At 42.3% G+C, this 16,975-nt stretch overlaps 1 protein-coding gene across 4 annotated transcripts in view; it reads right to left on the bottom strand.

The window, feature by feature from the left end:
• Positions 1-16,925, bottom strand: part of Rsph3 (radial spoke head 3) — a 61,985-nt gene extending 45,060 nt beyond the window's left edge. For all 4 annotated transcript variants that reach the window (XR_008221153.1, XM_052750871.1, XM_052750873.1 and 1 more), the window contains exon 1: positions 8,469-16,925. Coding sequence is in view for 3 of the 4 variants with exons in the window: in XM_052750871.1 (XP_052606831.1) it covers positions 8,469-8,998 (530 nt within the window). In the remaining variant the exon portion in view is untranslated. The remainder of the gene's footprint in view (positions 1-8,468) is intronic.
• Positions 16,926-16,975: the final 50 nt, after the last annotated feature.

The following is a 16,975-nucleotide window of genomic DNA, read 5'->3' as shown; positions in this document are numbered from 1 at the left end:
CATCCAGTGAAGGAATCTGAAGACCACTGGACAAATGAGACATAAAGAAAAAGGACAAATCATCCCCCCCAAAAAAAATGTTCCAAGAAAAGGAGTAAATTGGCCTACTGGTATATCACATCTCCAACAGGACAAAATTTCACAAATCTTCCCAAATGTTTGTTTCTGCTGTTCTCTACAGACATATGAAGCAAATAGTCTTTTTGTAGTCCCAGTTCAACTGAAAATTAAAGCTGGCTTTGGAGCTGCAAGCTTCTTAAAGGAAAACCCAAAATCTCTGTCTCATGTCAGAAGAGCCACCTGATATGGGACATAAGAAAAACCAAAATTAGGGACTATTCGATTGTCACTAATCTCATAATTCTTTGGTTTTAACTCTTTAAAGCTTTTCTTTTCTTTTTTAAAAAAGATTTATTTATTTATTTATTATGTCAACAGCATTCTCCCTGCATGTATGCCTGCATGCCAAGAGAGGGCACCAGATCTCATTACAGATGGTTGTGAGCCATCATGTGGTTGCTGGGAATTGAACTCAGGACCTATGGAAGAGCAGCCAGTGCCATCTCTCCAGTCCCTTTAAAGCCTTTCTTTCTTTTTTTTTTTTTTTTGGTTTTTTCGAGACAGGGTTTCTCTGTGTAGCTTTGCGCCTTTCCTGGGACTCACTTGGTAGCCCAGGCTGGCCTCGAACTCACAGAGATCCGCCTGGCTCTGCCTCCCGAGTGCTGGGATTAAAGGCGTGCGCCACCACCGCCCGGCCCTTTAAAGCCTTTCTTAAAGTATAAATATTACCTCAAAATTTATAAGATTAACATACATTTTAAACTTTTTTTCATGACATTAATGGTCATATAGAGTACTAACTAATTCTAGAAAGAGGCTTCATTTAGCTTCCTGTACATGTTTCAGGTTTGAGTCTTTATCAGGTAACTAGCAATTAAGTTTTTGTACTCTGGATGTACATAACAAATATTGATCCTTTAACCTCTTTGAGATCTGCTGCATATGACATTTAAAATGTTTAAGTTTTCTGCAGTGAACAATGACCATGCCTAACAGTGACCGAAAGAGGATGGGGCCCCACAATGATGATTCCCACCAGGACTATGATAACACCACTAAGCTGACAAACAACCACCTAAAGATCTGCTTTGGACTACAAACTGCTCAGGACAATTTCAAGATGGCTAGCTGAGATGATCCAGTCTCATAGACTACTTTAGCCAGGGCTTGAAACAAGCCCTGCACTTTCCCATTATGTAGCGACTGGACAATAAATGATACAGCTACCTTTCCCAGGACTTGACAATTAACCCAAATTTTTCTTTTCAGGATCCCCTAAAGACGGCATCACCCCCAGACAGCAGGAAGTAATTTTAAGGCCACAGTACCCACATTCCCCAGAGGTGGGGAGGGTGTTTTTTGGCCTTCAGTGGGCTATATTTGTCATTGTTTAGGATGGTTGGTTATAAGTTGTTATTGGTAAAAGTTTAAAAAAGCTGAACAAAGGAGATTAGATTCAGGGTTCTTGTTTTGGAGAAAAAAGGGGGGATATAGAAATGATGGGATAAAAGGGTAGATTATTGAATCTACTCTGAAAAGAAAAAAGGGGGATATAGACAGGATAAAAAGGTAGATTATTGAACATATTTTTAAAAAGTAACTACTTGTTTTAAATCTCTTACATTGATATGGATCTTTATATATTGATACAAATTTGAGATTATTTTTGTTAGAATATACTGTATACATACATTTATATTCTTGTTCAAGTTATTGTACCTATACAGCTCATTTAAAATGTAATGCAAATTTCTAGTCCTTGAAAGTTATTATTACAAACTAGTACTTAGTCACCTATTACAATCAAACTTGTAGTCATATTAGGTATGTTTTCAAGGTCAAACAGATATATTTTAGGTAGACAAACACTTTGGTCTTCAAACAGTTTGGAGATCTGCAGAATATGGCATTTAAGATGTCTTAATAACATGGGTTCTTTTTTTTTTTTTTTTTAATGACAATGAGACATGTCTGCTCCTGGCATCACCAATCTACTTTAGAGAAGATGATGGGCATCGAAGAAACTCCATATGGAGTTTACTTTCTCTGTGGCAAAAGTTAGTCACTGGGCTAGAAAGTGCCCTTGCCTCGACTGCTGACAGTATGCTGTCCAAATTGGACAAGCAGGACAGAAAAGAAAGTGACTGCTGAACTTTGCCAAGACAAGGTGGAGCACTCCTTCAAAAATCAATTTACAGGAAAGTCTATCAGATATTCTAGGCCAAAGATGGATATAGATGCCCCAATGTTGCAGAGGAACCTTGGATAACTGTCCACGTTACCAGCTGTTTCTGTCATTTCTCACATTTTTTGGAAGTCACTTGCACTTCCTGCTTACTCAGGTAACATTATTTCCTTCTCAGGTCTCTGATGGAGTTGAAGACTTTATAGTTATAGTTTTCCTAGTTACCAGGTTCAGAAAGAAATTCACAGCCGGGCGGTGGTGGCGCACGCCTTTAATCCCAGCACTCAGGAGGCAGAGCCAGGCGGATCTCTGTGAGTTCAAGGCCAGCCTGGACTACCAAGTGAGTTCCAGGAAAGGCGCAAAGCTACACAGAGAAACCCTGTCTCGAAAAACCAAAAAAAAAAACAAAACAAAAAACAGAAAGAAATTCACTAAAGAGGTGTAAAGTGTATAGGGTTGAGAGACATTAAAAGATAGTTTTGGTAATGCAAGTTAGAATAGAAAGTGAATTAGATACAACCTTTTGGACTCACCAAGCTAGGATAGATAATGGAGTATTTTCTCTGAATTTGTCAAATGTTTATGAACTAGACATTGTTGATGTGTTTATTGCCTGTATATATTATACATAGTTATTTTACTTATTGTACATAGTTTTTCTTATAGTAGTTATAATCTTTTTTATTTTAGACAAAAAGGTAGAAATGTGATGATATTTTCTCTGTGTTCTAACAAATAAAGCTTGCCTGAAGATCAGAGGGTGGAGCTAGTCATTACTTAATCACAGAGGTCTGGAGGTCTGTACAGACAGAAAGCAATATTGCTGGGCAGAGAGAGGAATGTTAGGTGAGCAGAGACAGGAGCTTGCCCCCTTTTCGGTCTGAGGAGTCATGGAGGTAAGGGGTGACTTTGGTTGCTTCTTTACCTCTCTGATCTTTCAGTATTTACCCCTATATCTGACTCTAGGTTTTTAATTATTAAAACCAATTAGAATTTATGCTGCACTTATCTGTACTTCCTGAGGGTTCAGTTTTCTAATTCACGAGCAGAGCCTCACTTATAACCCACATGCCAATTTTATTTTATTTTCAGTTCAATACTCTCAACTCCAGGTATATCCAGCTGCCCAGAGACATCTTACTAAGATGTCTAGAAGGCAATTTCAACATTGAACTATCCTTCTCTCATTCCAACTTATTACTTCAAGTGTTTTCTATTTTACTAAATGGTGTCAATGACCACAGTTGTGACTTATTTGAGGATGCTGGGAGTCATGCATGACCACACTCTCTTCCCTGTCCCTACAGCTAGCAAGAACTTCTGACTGCACGCCCTGGCCTTCTTCACACCCATCCAGTGCTCACCTGCCATCACTATCTTTTACCTGGACTGCCCAAAAACTTCTCTTAAAGACTGACCAGAACAATATTTCTTCCTTAGTGTACTCTACATCCATTGAGGCCAGTGACATTTTAGAAGAGCAGTAGTACTGACGTGGTTAATGCCTCCTACTGTTAATTAAAATAATAAGAGAAAATATTGGGTTGACATATCAAAACAACGAATTCCATGACACCTACTGTTGATAAGGATGTAATGTATATGTTTAAATATTCTTGGAGGACAGGTGTATTGTATTTGTTCATATATATATATATATGTATATATATATATATACATATATATATATGTATATATATATATATACATATATATATATATACCTTAACAATCACATTCCTAAGAACCTACTTCATAGAAGTAAAAGGCCTAGCACACACAGTTGTTTGTCAAACCTCATTCTTTGTAGCCAAAGCTGGAAGCAAACTGACTATCAAAAGTGCAAAGTTTTAACAGTGATGGTTACACCCATTATCATAATACCACGGAAGACAGCTGAGCACTCCAATTATTAAGAGGGCAGAAGAGGTTCAGAGCTGTGTGTGTTACTGTTGCTATGAAATAAACTGTAATGGTTCATCTTGATTGACTGGCTTGAAAGATACCTAGGAGATCAGTAAAGCAAACTTCTAAGCGTCTGTGAGGATGTCCCAGAGATGATTAGGTCAGGAGCTGTCTGACTTAATCAATAATTTAGACCACTAGTAGATTCAAAATTTGCTCAGATTATGGAGAAGTAGAATTATAGAAAGCTGGGTTTCATTGGATGAAGTGAAGTCACTAGGAGTATGACACTAAGGGGTATATCTTGGCTCTGGATCTTTCCTGTTACTTTCTCCTCTGCTTTCTGGCTGCCATGAAGTGAGCATTTGTTTCCCCACACCCTTTCCACTATGATTCTCTGCCTCACCTCCAGAAACATGGGGTCAAATGACCATGTATCGAAACCTCCGAAAGTGTGAGCTAAAATAAGTCCTCTCCCTCCTCTGCTAGTCTTCTTGTTCCCTGTTCAGTGATGTAAAGTTCATTAACACACACACACACACACACACACACACACACACATGAGAGAGCAAGAGAGCTGTTGTTGTGTATTCATAAATAAGAAGCCATGAATTCAAATATAAATATATGAGCCTGGAAAAATACAGAAAAATGCAAACAAAACTGTAACATGGTTTGCCTTAAGGACAGGAGTGGGCCAACAGGCAAGAAAGGTGTGTCGGGTTGAGATAAAAGTCCTACGAATGACCTAGGCATGAATGGGTTCTTTTGAATGCTTTTTATGAATATTTATGTGCATGTACAAATAAGAAAATAGGAGGAAAATAGATTTAAAGTTTATTTAAAGGGGGAGAGAGCTAACTGTACAAAGTATTTACTAGTTCATTTTATTTTGGAAAGAAATCTCTCCTATATATATGGTCATTTATATGAATACAAACAAGAACAATAGAAAATGGTTAGATCTGATTTTAACAGTGAAGAAGCAGAGTGGGCAGGAGATGATTAACTGTCTTTATTCACCTATTTTTTTTCTGTTGTTTCTATAAGGATATTTTACTTTATTTTATAAGCTGAAAACCAACAATAAGGATAGTTTTTAAGCTCCCCTCTTTGCTCTCACCCTTCCTCTTCCTCTGCCCTTCTGCTTCCATCACCACTAACATAAAAAGGTAGGATGAATATAGCCCTCTGGCTTCACAGCCTGTTCCTGCCACTTTCCCATGCCTACTTGGGTCGGTCGCCTCCTGGGTATTCCTGTTTTCTTCAAAGAGACTTGATTTCTTTTTTTATGGGCGTTTTGAACATGTGATTTCTTCTTTTTGAAACATTTCCCTCCCCTATGCCTTGGCCTAATCTCCAAACTCACCTGGCTATTTCCTCAGGTCCTACTACACTTCCTATGTCCCCACAGGGCTGGTGGCCTTCTTCTGTGCCCTCCCAGCATGCCTTGCTTCTCTCTTGGTGTCACAGTGACATGGTTAGTGTCTGCCTTTCTCAGTATTTGGTAGACTTCAAGGGTAACACCACAGTCTGTTTTCATTAACGTCTCTCTGGATTCTAGCATGCAGACACACACAGTAAGCACTGCACATAGACGGACTTAAGAAGTGAACTGCTTCCATGCACAGCTAACTGGCCCACAGTAGTCTAGAAGGAAGAAGAATCATGGGACAGACTGTCAAATCAATCTGCGTGTAGACTGGGGCTGTACCATATTAGCTGCCTGACCTTGGGAAATGAACGTAATGCCACCTATTGTGAGGGTTACAGTACCTGGACCACAGCAATGTTTAATAAACGGCAACAATTCCTATTGCAGGGTTCTCTTTAAATCTGAATTAAAAAGTTATACAAACCCATGGATTAACTGAGGTGAGAAGACCCCGTGGATGGCATCATTCCACCGTCTAGGGCCCCACACTGAATAAAAAGGAGAAGGCAAGCTCTTTCTCTGCCTCGTGACTGCACGTGCCATGTCACCACCACACCACTTTCCCTGCTGTGATCTGCATCCCCTTAAACCGGAAGCCAAAACGAACCTTTCCTACATTAGGCTGCTTCTGTCAGGCATTTGAGCACAGCCACCAGAGTGGAGCGACTAACAGCCCTCCTCTGGCCTCGGCGGCGTCTGCCTGCTCCTTTCACTTGTACGGGCTCACTGAGATGACACCGGCCCACCCAGACATTCAGGATAACCTCCCCATTTGAACATTTGAAATTTAATTATACTGATAAGTGCATCTGACTACACAAGGCAATGCATTCACAGGTTCTGGGGATTATGGTGAGACATCTCTGGGAACCAACAACATTCTGCCTACCATGATGATGTTAAGCTTCATTTGATCAGTCAATCATTTCATTTCTTTGTATTAAAAATACTTATTAGAAGGTTTCGATGCTTTTTACTAACAGATTTGTAAGAGGAGGATGTCATATTTTGGTTTGGGCACAAGCCTATAGGTAGGTGTTACTCTGTTTATGTACTTGTGATCGCTTAACTATCAAATATATAAAATATGTACACACTGATACTCTTATTTGAAATACTTGGGACTACAAGTATTTTAGATTTTTCTCTCACAGTTTGGACTATTTGCTCATATATGATTCAAATGTAAACATGTTCCATATATGCCTTACATACATAGCCTAGAGGTAATTATATACAGTATTTTTTAGTGTAACTGTATTCTGACTATGACCAGTCACATAATGTCCTATGTGGAATTTTCTATTGTGGCACCATGGCACTCAAAAGGCTTTAGGTTTGGGGACAAGAGAGATGGCAAGGGTTAAATGTTCATACTGCTCTTGCAGAGGACCAGAGTTTGATTCCCAGCACCCATGTTAGACAGCTTACAACCCTCTGCAACTCCAACTCCGGGGGATCTGATGCCCTCTTCCGGGCTCCACTAACACCTGTGCTCCTGTGCACATACACACAGAAGACACTCACATATACATTAAAAAAAGCTTCAGGTTTCCAGATTAGGGATACGCAAACTGTTAAAACTTCTTGTTTGTGAATGAGAAAACTTGTAGTCTAATGTTTTTTTTTCAGTTTTACAATTTATGGTGCTACAAAAAGGGAGACACCTTTGAACCCCATCAGGCTTGTATTAATCTTAAAATTTTAAGTTACTCTGAGAGAAAAAAATGAGATAGTCCTATTTATGTGTTGATGAAATTGGCTTCTCCTACCTAAATATAAAACTGGGATTCAGCCCAGTCATATACCTCACTAAGATAATTTATAATCTTGACTCGCTTTAGACACATTGTTATCCAGTCTAGCCAAGTGTTATCTGGAGAGGTTATTTACTACGGTCAATACAGAAACTTCTGAACGAGATTAGACTAAGGACTTTGTAGTACAGAGGCAGACTGGCCTAAAGACATTCACTCTTTGGACACGGTTACATAGTCACTTACCAGCAAGTTTGGCTAATGGCATTCCCCAAGATATGCTCATTTATAAGGGTATCATGGCAGGTAACCATACTTATGGTAAGGGTCTCATGTACTCTGGGTTGTAAGTAGCTACGTTCATGAAATGTTTTACTACGGTTTCTGGTACACTGATCTATTAGTCAACACATTATTTCAACATAAAAAATGAACTAACGATAAGAAAAATTCACCTATCCTACTGTTTCTACCTCTGATGAGCTAGGATAACAGGTTTGTGCCAGGCCTGGCCAAGAGTTACAAGTGTTCAATCACCACTTCAATTTACATTGAGAGCTTCCTGTGTGGCGGGCAAGGTCCAAAGTGAACAAAAGGTGCAGAGATCCCTGCTTCCATGAAGCGCTCACTCTTATGCCCGGCTATTCCTAAATTTGAAGCTCATAGAAAGAACTTTTAAGAGCACTATAAACTCTGTGGTTTTTTTTACATATACAGGGCTGAATACTGTAAATATTCACTAGAGTAACAATATGTTTTGTGGTCCTGCATGGAAAGGTAACCTAATTCCACCCAGACTGGTGTGAAAAGGGCTTTATGTGGGCTGGCTCTTTCATTTGGCACACGCGATCCGTGTACCACTTCTCTGTACTTCACCTGTCTGCATGATGAAACCAACTTGGCAGAACTGTGGATTAATGTGTATGAGAATGCCCCCTCACCCTGTGGTGTTTGGGGGTGGCTGTGTATAACCATTTGTGTACACGTCACGGCTCAGGCCAGCTGTGCGTCTGTGTAACCACATAGTTGTGTTGTTTGGGGGCAGGGGTTTTGACTGCGTGTAGACAAGGGAAAGCAGATGGGATGCAAAGCGGAGACCGGACAGGAATTAACTTTGGTCACTCACGACTGCAACAGGCTGTCCCGGTAGCGGCGGCGCTGGCAAGGCACGGCCCGGGGCCTGCTGGTGTAGGTGTAAGTGCCAGAGGCCTCGGTCGCCCGAGGATTGCGGTCTGTCATCGCCGACGTCATGTCGGGTGTCGAACCACCACCCCTTCGGTGGAGGCGGGCTCTGAGGCAGGTGGGGTTTAAGGAGTCGTGGGAGCCGGAGACGTGTAAATAGTGCCAAGGGCAGGGATGCCGCGACGCGCGAGGACGCGGCTCTCGGGGAAGCGGGCGCGACGCGAGGGGGCCTGCGCAGCAGGGAGCCGCTACTCCAGGCTTGCTCCGGGTAGCGTGGAGCGAGTCCGCCGGGCACGCACCGGTTGCCGAGCAACGCGAGGTTCCGTCCGGAGGCAGGAACTCCAGGCAGTTCCGGCCCGCCGCGTTTCCGGAAGGGCCCGTAGTAAAAGGCACTTCCGGCTCTCGACCCCGCCCACCTGCTGGTCCTCGGGTGCGCCGGCGCACTGGCTGCTTCTTGGCCGGCAGGGCCGCCATGGTCGTGTTGGCGGCGGCCACTGGGGCGGAGGTAACGCCGTCTGGCCCGGCTGCGGGGCGCCGCCTGGCGGGGCTGCTGTCAGCGCCATTCTCGCAGGCCCACGTGCTCTTGCTCTTCCAGGGGCCTCCTCGGTTGTTTCTTCTCTTGCCACGCCGCGGCCGCAGCGCTTCCCGCTGTCCGGGCGGTGACGCGCTCCTGGCGGTCGGGCTCCCAGCTCTGTTACGCGCTGGGGCAGGGGCGGGCTGTCTCCGGTTTCCCAGCTCCTCCTCCGCTCCCTGGTGTGAAGTCGTACCTGCCTTCTGCACTCACCGCTCTGTGCCAGCGTGGTAGAGGACCTTCGGGCCCCCACAGAGCGACTTGGGCCACCCTTTAGACACCTGGGGAAAGGGCTGGGCAAGTTGTTGATTAAACAGGGTTCCCTTAGGCTTTTCATCCTTCAGGCTCCAGGTGCCCACGAGCGGAGCGTTTTAGAATTAGTTTAGAACTAGAGATGTTCAAAATCTTGTTTGTGAAGTGTATGCATCCCTTGTGGTGGATTCCTTGGGTTTGCAGTTACACCTTCAAGGCAGCTAATCGCTGTCTAGGCGTTAATCGAGCTTCTGCAGGGTACCAACCCGGCAACACGTGGGCAAGTTGTACTTTTTGTGCATGCATGCTGTTTTTTTTTTTTTTTCTAACCTGCAAAATGGGAGTAGTAGAATTTATCCTTTTGGATTTGTGGGGATTAAAAGTGTTAATGAAGCTTCAATACTTAGAACTGTACCTTGTAAATGTAATTTACAGTTTAAAGTAGATGGTCACCATTGTATAAGTAGTACGGTTAAAAAAGGTTATAGTAAATGCTATAGACAGAGACTGCTTAAGACTTTCGATCTGACTAATTTTGAGGAAACTTTTGAGAAAGTGACATTGAAGTAAGTGGATGTAATGCTGAGGGTAGCGTCTGGTAAAAAGTACCTTTAGAATGGCTCTGATGGGTCATAGCTTAGAAGCTAAAGCAAGCTTGTTGCTCTGGGTTGGAGCACCAGAACCCACAGTAGGATTGACCCAATTCCTGAAAGTTGTCTGAGCTCTACACATACACCTTATGTACTCACACACTAATCAATGAAAAAGTGGCTGTGATCAAAGGTTCAAAAGTCCGAGCTGTAGAAATCCAGAAGGGTTTGTGTAGAGTTGTAGAACTACTAAAGAATAGTTGGCATTGTTTCATACAAATGGTGGACCAGCATATCAGAATGTTTTCACCCCTCTGGAGCAGAAAACCAAACAGCAAACAGCCGAAACAATAAGGAATAGTTTCACTTAAGTTCAGAGGTAGAGTGATAACCTGGGGTTTCAGTACTCTGTCTTCCAGGAGGAAGGACGTACAGACTGGTTGCTTACATAGGGAAGACTGGGTACTAAGTGGGTAATCAATAGTGTCATCCCAGGCATAGCTGGGATTTATCAATAATATGATAGCTACTCAAAGTTCTGTAAGTTTGTATCCTCAGTCTGGTTCTCTTTATATGACTCCCAGGGCAGTCTCACTTTTTTGGTGATAGTAGCATTTACATATTTGTGATAATAAAATCTTTTGTGTAGAGTCTCTCTCAGTTGACAAGCCCAGATATCTGTGTTCTATATGATTGTCTTGGATGGTCTGAAATGCAATGATTTGGTTGAAGGGTTTTGAGTAACTACTATATGCCAAGCACTGGTCATTGGAAACTAGAGGTATAGAAGTGAAAAACAACAACAACAAAAATTTAACATTCTTGCCTTTGTGTAATCTATATTTTAGGAGATGAATCATAAAAATAAGGCAAGGGAGTAAAATTTGTTTAAGAACTAAGCAGAAAAAGAATCGTGGAAGGCTAGGTCTAAGGAGACAGGGACTTTAGGCTGGTTAGAGAAGGCCCTGGAAGTGACAGAGACAGAGGCATTCCAGCAAAGATGAAAAGGGGGTGAAGTAGTGAAACTTAAGGCTAGCAGAACATTCCAGATCAAGGAAGCAGCAAGAACAGGGTTCTCACATCAGGCGTGTTTGCAGACAAGGCTGAGGAGTATGAGTGGGTGGAGCGGGAGAGAAGAGAGATGACATCAGTAACCAGCTTGTGTGTCCCACGAAAGTCAGTGTGAAAGTTTGGACATTTACTCCAGGCTTAAAAGCCCTGCAGAGTTTTGAGTAGAAATCTGACAATTTGGTTAAAAAGAACCACACTACCCCAGTTTATTCATTGGGAATAGACTGCTGTAAAGTACTGGCAGGCAGACCTGACAAGAGATCCCCACACATCCAGAGATTTACCCACACCCCAAAGATGACTCTTAAGGGGGTATGGGTAAATATTGCACAATGTGCAGGAAAACTTGCCCAAATGCCTCGGCTGACATGATCTTTCTCCGGAGTAATAAATGAATTACTTATTTTGATGCTGAGGATCAAACTCAGGTCCTCAAGTATGCTAGCTAGGCAAGAGCTCTCGGAACTGAAGTACTTTCCCAGCTTAAGCCTTTGATTTTACTGTAGCTGACAGAGGAGGAGAAGATCGCCTTAAAGGAAGGATTCAGACATTGTGAGTCTGAATTTTGTTGTTGTGTTTTTCCTAGTTGCGGTTACTCTAAAGCATAGGTCTTTCTGTCCTTCCTCAAGAAAGCTAAGGATGTTCATTCAGCAGGTCTTTGTCTTTGGATGAGCTTGAACTATATGCATTTTTTTCCAGCCTTGTGAGATTGTTGGAAGGTCTCTAGCCATTGAGTGGCTTCTTTGTTTCTTGTTTGCTAGTGCCTCTCTAGCATAGAATTCACCAGATAACTCCATTAAAAGCCAAGCAAATGGTCAGGCTCTCCTCACTACACTCTCCACATCTCTGGGCCTTGTCCCTTCAAGTCTTGTCTGTTGGTCTCAACTGTAGTTTTTCTCTCCCTACATTGGAAAGGCTCCTGAAGCCTCCAGGTCATGGCTTTGTGCTTGACTTATGTGCTCTGCACAGAAACTAAGAAAATGCCGAGGAGGGAAAAGAACAGAAAATTGTATACTACTTTCTGTATTTCCATCCTACCTGGGACTCTGGTCCTTTGCATCCTGACCACCACCAACTCTCCAGAACCTTTAAAAAACTTGTATGGTTTTTGTGAGGTTGGATTAAAAAATACTCTGTTTTCTTTTGAACTTTTACAATTATTCCTAAAGAATGATTATTCTGATTGGGAGTCATAGGTAGAGACCACTCAGGTTATGGACCAGAGTGACTGGAAGAGTGAGTTGTCATTTACAGGAAACTCTGGATCAGAGCAGGTTTAGGGGTGGTCACTGGAAACTCAGTCAGGTCATCAAGATAGAGTTGTGCATCTTCATCCAAGTGGGGATGACTAAGCAGATGGTGGGTAGGGATTGGGCCAGGGCAGAGAGAAAGATGCTTGACACAATGGCATATAGATGGTATTTAGAGTTGTAAACCTTGGTAAGATTACTGAAGGAGTGTAGAGAAAGAACAGGGCCCTGAGCTCTTCCAATACAAGTCAGGAGGCAAAGCAGACTGAAAAGGAGTGGCCGAAGAGATGGAAGGACACAAAGTCTGGTTACCTAGGAGTCGGGAGGAAAGTGAAGGAGAGGGAGAAGGACCACAATTTCTAACATCCACAGGTCAAGCAAAGTGAGGACACCAGCAAGAGGGAAAGAGTCTATCCGTGCAGTGAAGGATGAGGAAGCTCAGTTACAGTGGGTTCAGAAGGGAGTGGGAGGCAGGAAGCTGTAACAAGGCAGGCTGACTGTGAAGGAAGAGAAATGGTCCAGGAGACAGAGATGAATTGGACCAAGAGAAAAGTCTCTATTTTTAATGGGAAAATTGGTTTTGTATATGTGTATAGGGATGACTCAATGGGGGTATGGAGGATGTGGACAGGAAGGGAGGAATTGGTGGAAAGATGGCGGTAAGAGATGGGCCCTTTAGCACACGCAGGGTGGATAGCTCTTCCATAGTCAGAGGAGAAAGGTAAGCTATCTAAGCGTGAGTCTGTAACCAAGCCAGCCAACATCATTCTCCCATGGTTTCTGCTCCAAGTTCCTGGTTGGTTTCCTGCTCCAACTTCCCTCAATGATGGACTAACCTGTAAGATGACATAAGCCCTTTCCTCCCTAAGTCGCTCTTGGCCATTGTATCTGTCACTGCACCAGAATGAAATTAGAACACTTAGTAAAGGATTAGATGTGGGAATGAGGAGTAGATGGATTTAGGATGGTCACTACATTTTTGGCTTGAAGGAACCCTGAGTTAGTCCCAAGCTGAAAGAAAACTACCTTCTTTTATATAGGAGACATTAAAAACAAAACAAAACTGTTTTAGGAAGAAGTGACTTAAAACAGTCTTTAGTTAAAACATACAGAAAAAGGAACATTAGAGAAATGTATCTGGCAGTTGATAAAAATGTATTCTATGCAGGAGGAAATTTTGGGGCATTTGTCAGTTTTCTGAAGTTTATAGTTCATAACTTGGGTTTTCATCCTAGATAAGCATCTGTGTTTGTGATTTAATTTGTATTTGCAAGCATTTCTTTTTCCTATAGAGAAACTCCAGAATCATGTAAACATTCGGGCCTCAGAACCTCATCCTGGCCTGAAGGAGCCCGGCTTTCAGGTCCATGGTGTTCTGTATGGTGTGGTTCCTTGAATCTGGTGGTAATACCCAGAACTGTAGACATGCAGCTTTTCAGTTTCCTCCAGACCTGAGAAGCAGAGATGATGTTCCGATCATTTCCTTTTGATCTAACCATTTCAGAAATTCTCTCTAGTAAGAGCCAGAGGGAGCACAGATTCACCAGTCAGAGCAAAACCGTGACTCAGAGTGTACAGAATAGCTCCCTTCTTGGGAAGTTTTCAGTATCAAAACATGTTGTGTTTTTAAATGAAAAGTAAAATTTATATCCAGTGGATGGAAATTTCTTATAAGAAGACATAAAACCCCCTGACACTTTCTATTCTTGAAAATGAGAGTTATTTTTGTCAAAGGATCTGAGACCTTTGAATCTTTAAATCTGAACGCATTTAAAAAAAAATTGTAGGTTATGATAGTGCCTGTAATTCTATGATTTCATTCACTGGTACCTTCCTTCCCCTATATGCCACCTCGATACAGCCCCAAACTGTGTGCCACAGTTTAAAAAACACAGGAAGTGTGGGCATGAGGAATGAAAATACTTTAAGAGTTGTGAAATTTTAATTTAAGGCTGTGGGTTTCTTTGTCTTAATACCTGATCAAATGTAAGCTTCATTGATGGGATTGTTCTGTGATTTTAAAAACATTTCAGGCTTGTAAAATAGAACAGGCTTATTACAAAAGGCATATAGAATCAGAATCCAGCCTGGAATATTGCCCCCTTCTCTTCAGGAGCACGTGCAGTGAGGGCTGTGTTGTTAGGTGTTTCACCAATGATTCCAGTTGTTTTTATCAGAGTATTCGTAGCAAAATGCTATAGGATTTTCATCGTGGTTGGAAACGATAAATAGTATGGTATTGCACTCGAATTATATTGTTCCTAAGAATAACTTCATATTATAACTCAGGTGCTTACATCTTTGACAGTTAACATCCACAGGCCTCAGAACACACTGAGATGTATACAGCTGAAATATGTTCCTTCGGGGACTCGTACTGAGAAAGATTGCCCAAAAACTCTTTTAAAGATAGGGACCATTTGTCTGGTCAACAAAACTTGTAGCAGATCCTAGTAGCAAAAAGAATCGTAAGTTGTAAAATTGTGCATCTTGTCCTAGAGAGATCCCCTCTCAAGCTTCTGGGCTGCTGTTTCTAAATCTAGCTGTCCTTCCAAAGCCTTGTCACAGGTGTTGATTTGCATTGACGGGATTCCTTCTGTTACTTGGATTTTTAGACAGGCCGTTTCTAGAATGGTTTCAGGTCTGGTTTGTGGGGACTGATGTCTGACTGTTCATACCCACAGAAGAGAGAACACTGTCTAAATGTCTTGTCGCTCTTGGAGATTAGAGAGATTGTGAGTCAATGTTTGCCGGACATAGAAAACTGCGATGTCTGACTGTTCATACCCACAGAAGAGAGAACACTGTCTAAATGTCTTGTCGCTCTTGGAGATTAGAGAGATTGTGAGTCAATGTTTGCCGGACATAGAAAACTGCTGGGAAAAGTCCTGAAATGGCTAAATGAGGAATTCGGGATGGTCCATCATTAGATCAACTGCCCCACATGCATGAGACCTTAGGTTCAGTTCCCAAAACCATGTTTTTAAAGGACCTAAATGAGCGGAAAGATACATTGTTTTCGTGGAATGGAAGACTCAGCCATTTTAGGGCACCAACTCTCCCAAGTGATATATAAATTCAATGAAACTCCAGTCAGAGTTTCTAGACAGTATACTGAGAATGTAGCTCAGTTGGCAGAGTGCTTGCCTAGTGTACACACAACCCTGGGGTTGATCCCAGCACAGCATACACTGGGTGTGGTGGCACAAGGCTGTGATCCCTGTACTTTGGGAATAAAGACAGGAGGACCAGACGTTCAAAGTCATCCTTGGCTATATCGTGACTTCTGAACTAGCCTGGGCTACAGGGTGCCTTGTCTCAAACAAAACAAGAGAACCTTCCTAGATATTGACAAACAACTGAAAATGCATAAGGATAAAAGGACTTAGAATAGTCAAGGGAAAGAAAAAGCTGTGCCAGTTTCAGGAATTCCTATAAAGTTCCAGTGTTAACACAGTGTAATATAAGCAGGATTGTTACAGGGATCAAAGAAAGAGAATACAGTCCCTAAGGAGATCTGTATCTATAAAGCCAATTGTTGACTTTTGGTGTAAGGGCGGCTGGGACTGAACCCTAGGGCCTTGCTCATGGTAGGCAAATGTTCGTCACTGAATACATCCTCAGCCCTCAGTTTTTGGCAAAGGCACTGAAGCAAGATACAGGGAACACCTTGTTTCCTTTTTTATTGCTGTGATAAGACACCATGGTCAAGGCAACTTAGAAATACTTAATCTGGGACTCACAGTTCCGGAGGATTAGAGTCCATGCTGAACATGGCAGGAAGCACAGCAGCGGGCAGCAGGCAGCAGTCATGGCGCTGGAGCAGTAGCTGAGAGCTTACATCTGATCCACTAATTGGGAATGGTGTGGGCTTTTGAAACCTCAAAGCCCCGCCCCCCCAGTGACATGATAAGTAAATCAACTACATATTGGGACAAAACCTTATGAACCAAAGAATTTGTAGAATACATAAAGTTCCAGAATACCTAAAGTACCTACTGCAGTTTATTACTCATAGATTTAAGTAATAAAAATAGATTTTAAGGAAAATGGGCAAAGGTTTGGATAATTCCTAAATAGACAATAAACACACGAGGAGGTGCTCATCATCGTCCAGTCAATGGAAAATTCAAATGAACCACAATGAGATGCTAGTACACCCCCACTACAGTGGCTAGCTAGAGTAAACTAGCCAACCAAACCAAACTAAGCCAAGCAGACAGCGCCAATAATTCATTGATAACACTGTGCTCCATGATTTGATTGTGGCAGCATTCTCATAGGCATCTACTGGACGTAAATTAACCACACCATGCATTCTGAATAGATGAGGTTTATTGTGTGGTTATACTTCAGTAAAGTTGACCAAAAATAATAAGCCAGTGGAAGAATAAAATCATTTACTGTCTCGATGAAGGACCAAGGATGTACAGGTGCCTAAGCAGTTATTAAAATGCTGTCTCCAGGGCTTGGGGATTTAGCTCAGTGGTAGAGGCCCTGGGTTCGGTCCTCAGCTCTGAAAAAAAGAAAATTAAAGAAAAAAAATGCTGTCTCCATAGTAAACAGCTAGTAGACTTATGTCTCACCCCAAGTTGTTTTCCTTCAAATCAGACCACGGTGGTGTGCACAGAAGGTTGAAACAAAGGAGAGCAAGTATCGAGGAGGAGGAGGAGGAGGAGGAGGAGGAGGAGGAGGAGGAGGAGGAAGAGGAGGAGGG

This window comes from Peromyscus californicus, unplaced genomic scaffold, assembly GCF_007827085.1.
Source record: "Peromyscus californicus insignis strain IS unplaced genomic scaffold, ASM782708v3 Scaffold_22__1_contigs__length_63687245, whole genome shotgun sequence".
NCBI classification, from domain to species: Eukaryota; Metazoa; Chordata; class Mammalia; order Rodentia; family Cricetidae; genus Peromyscus; species Peromyscus californicus.
This window is presented reverse-complemented; position numbering and strand designations above follow the sequence as displayed.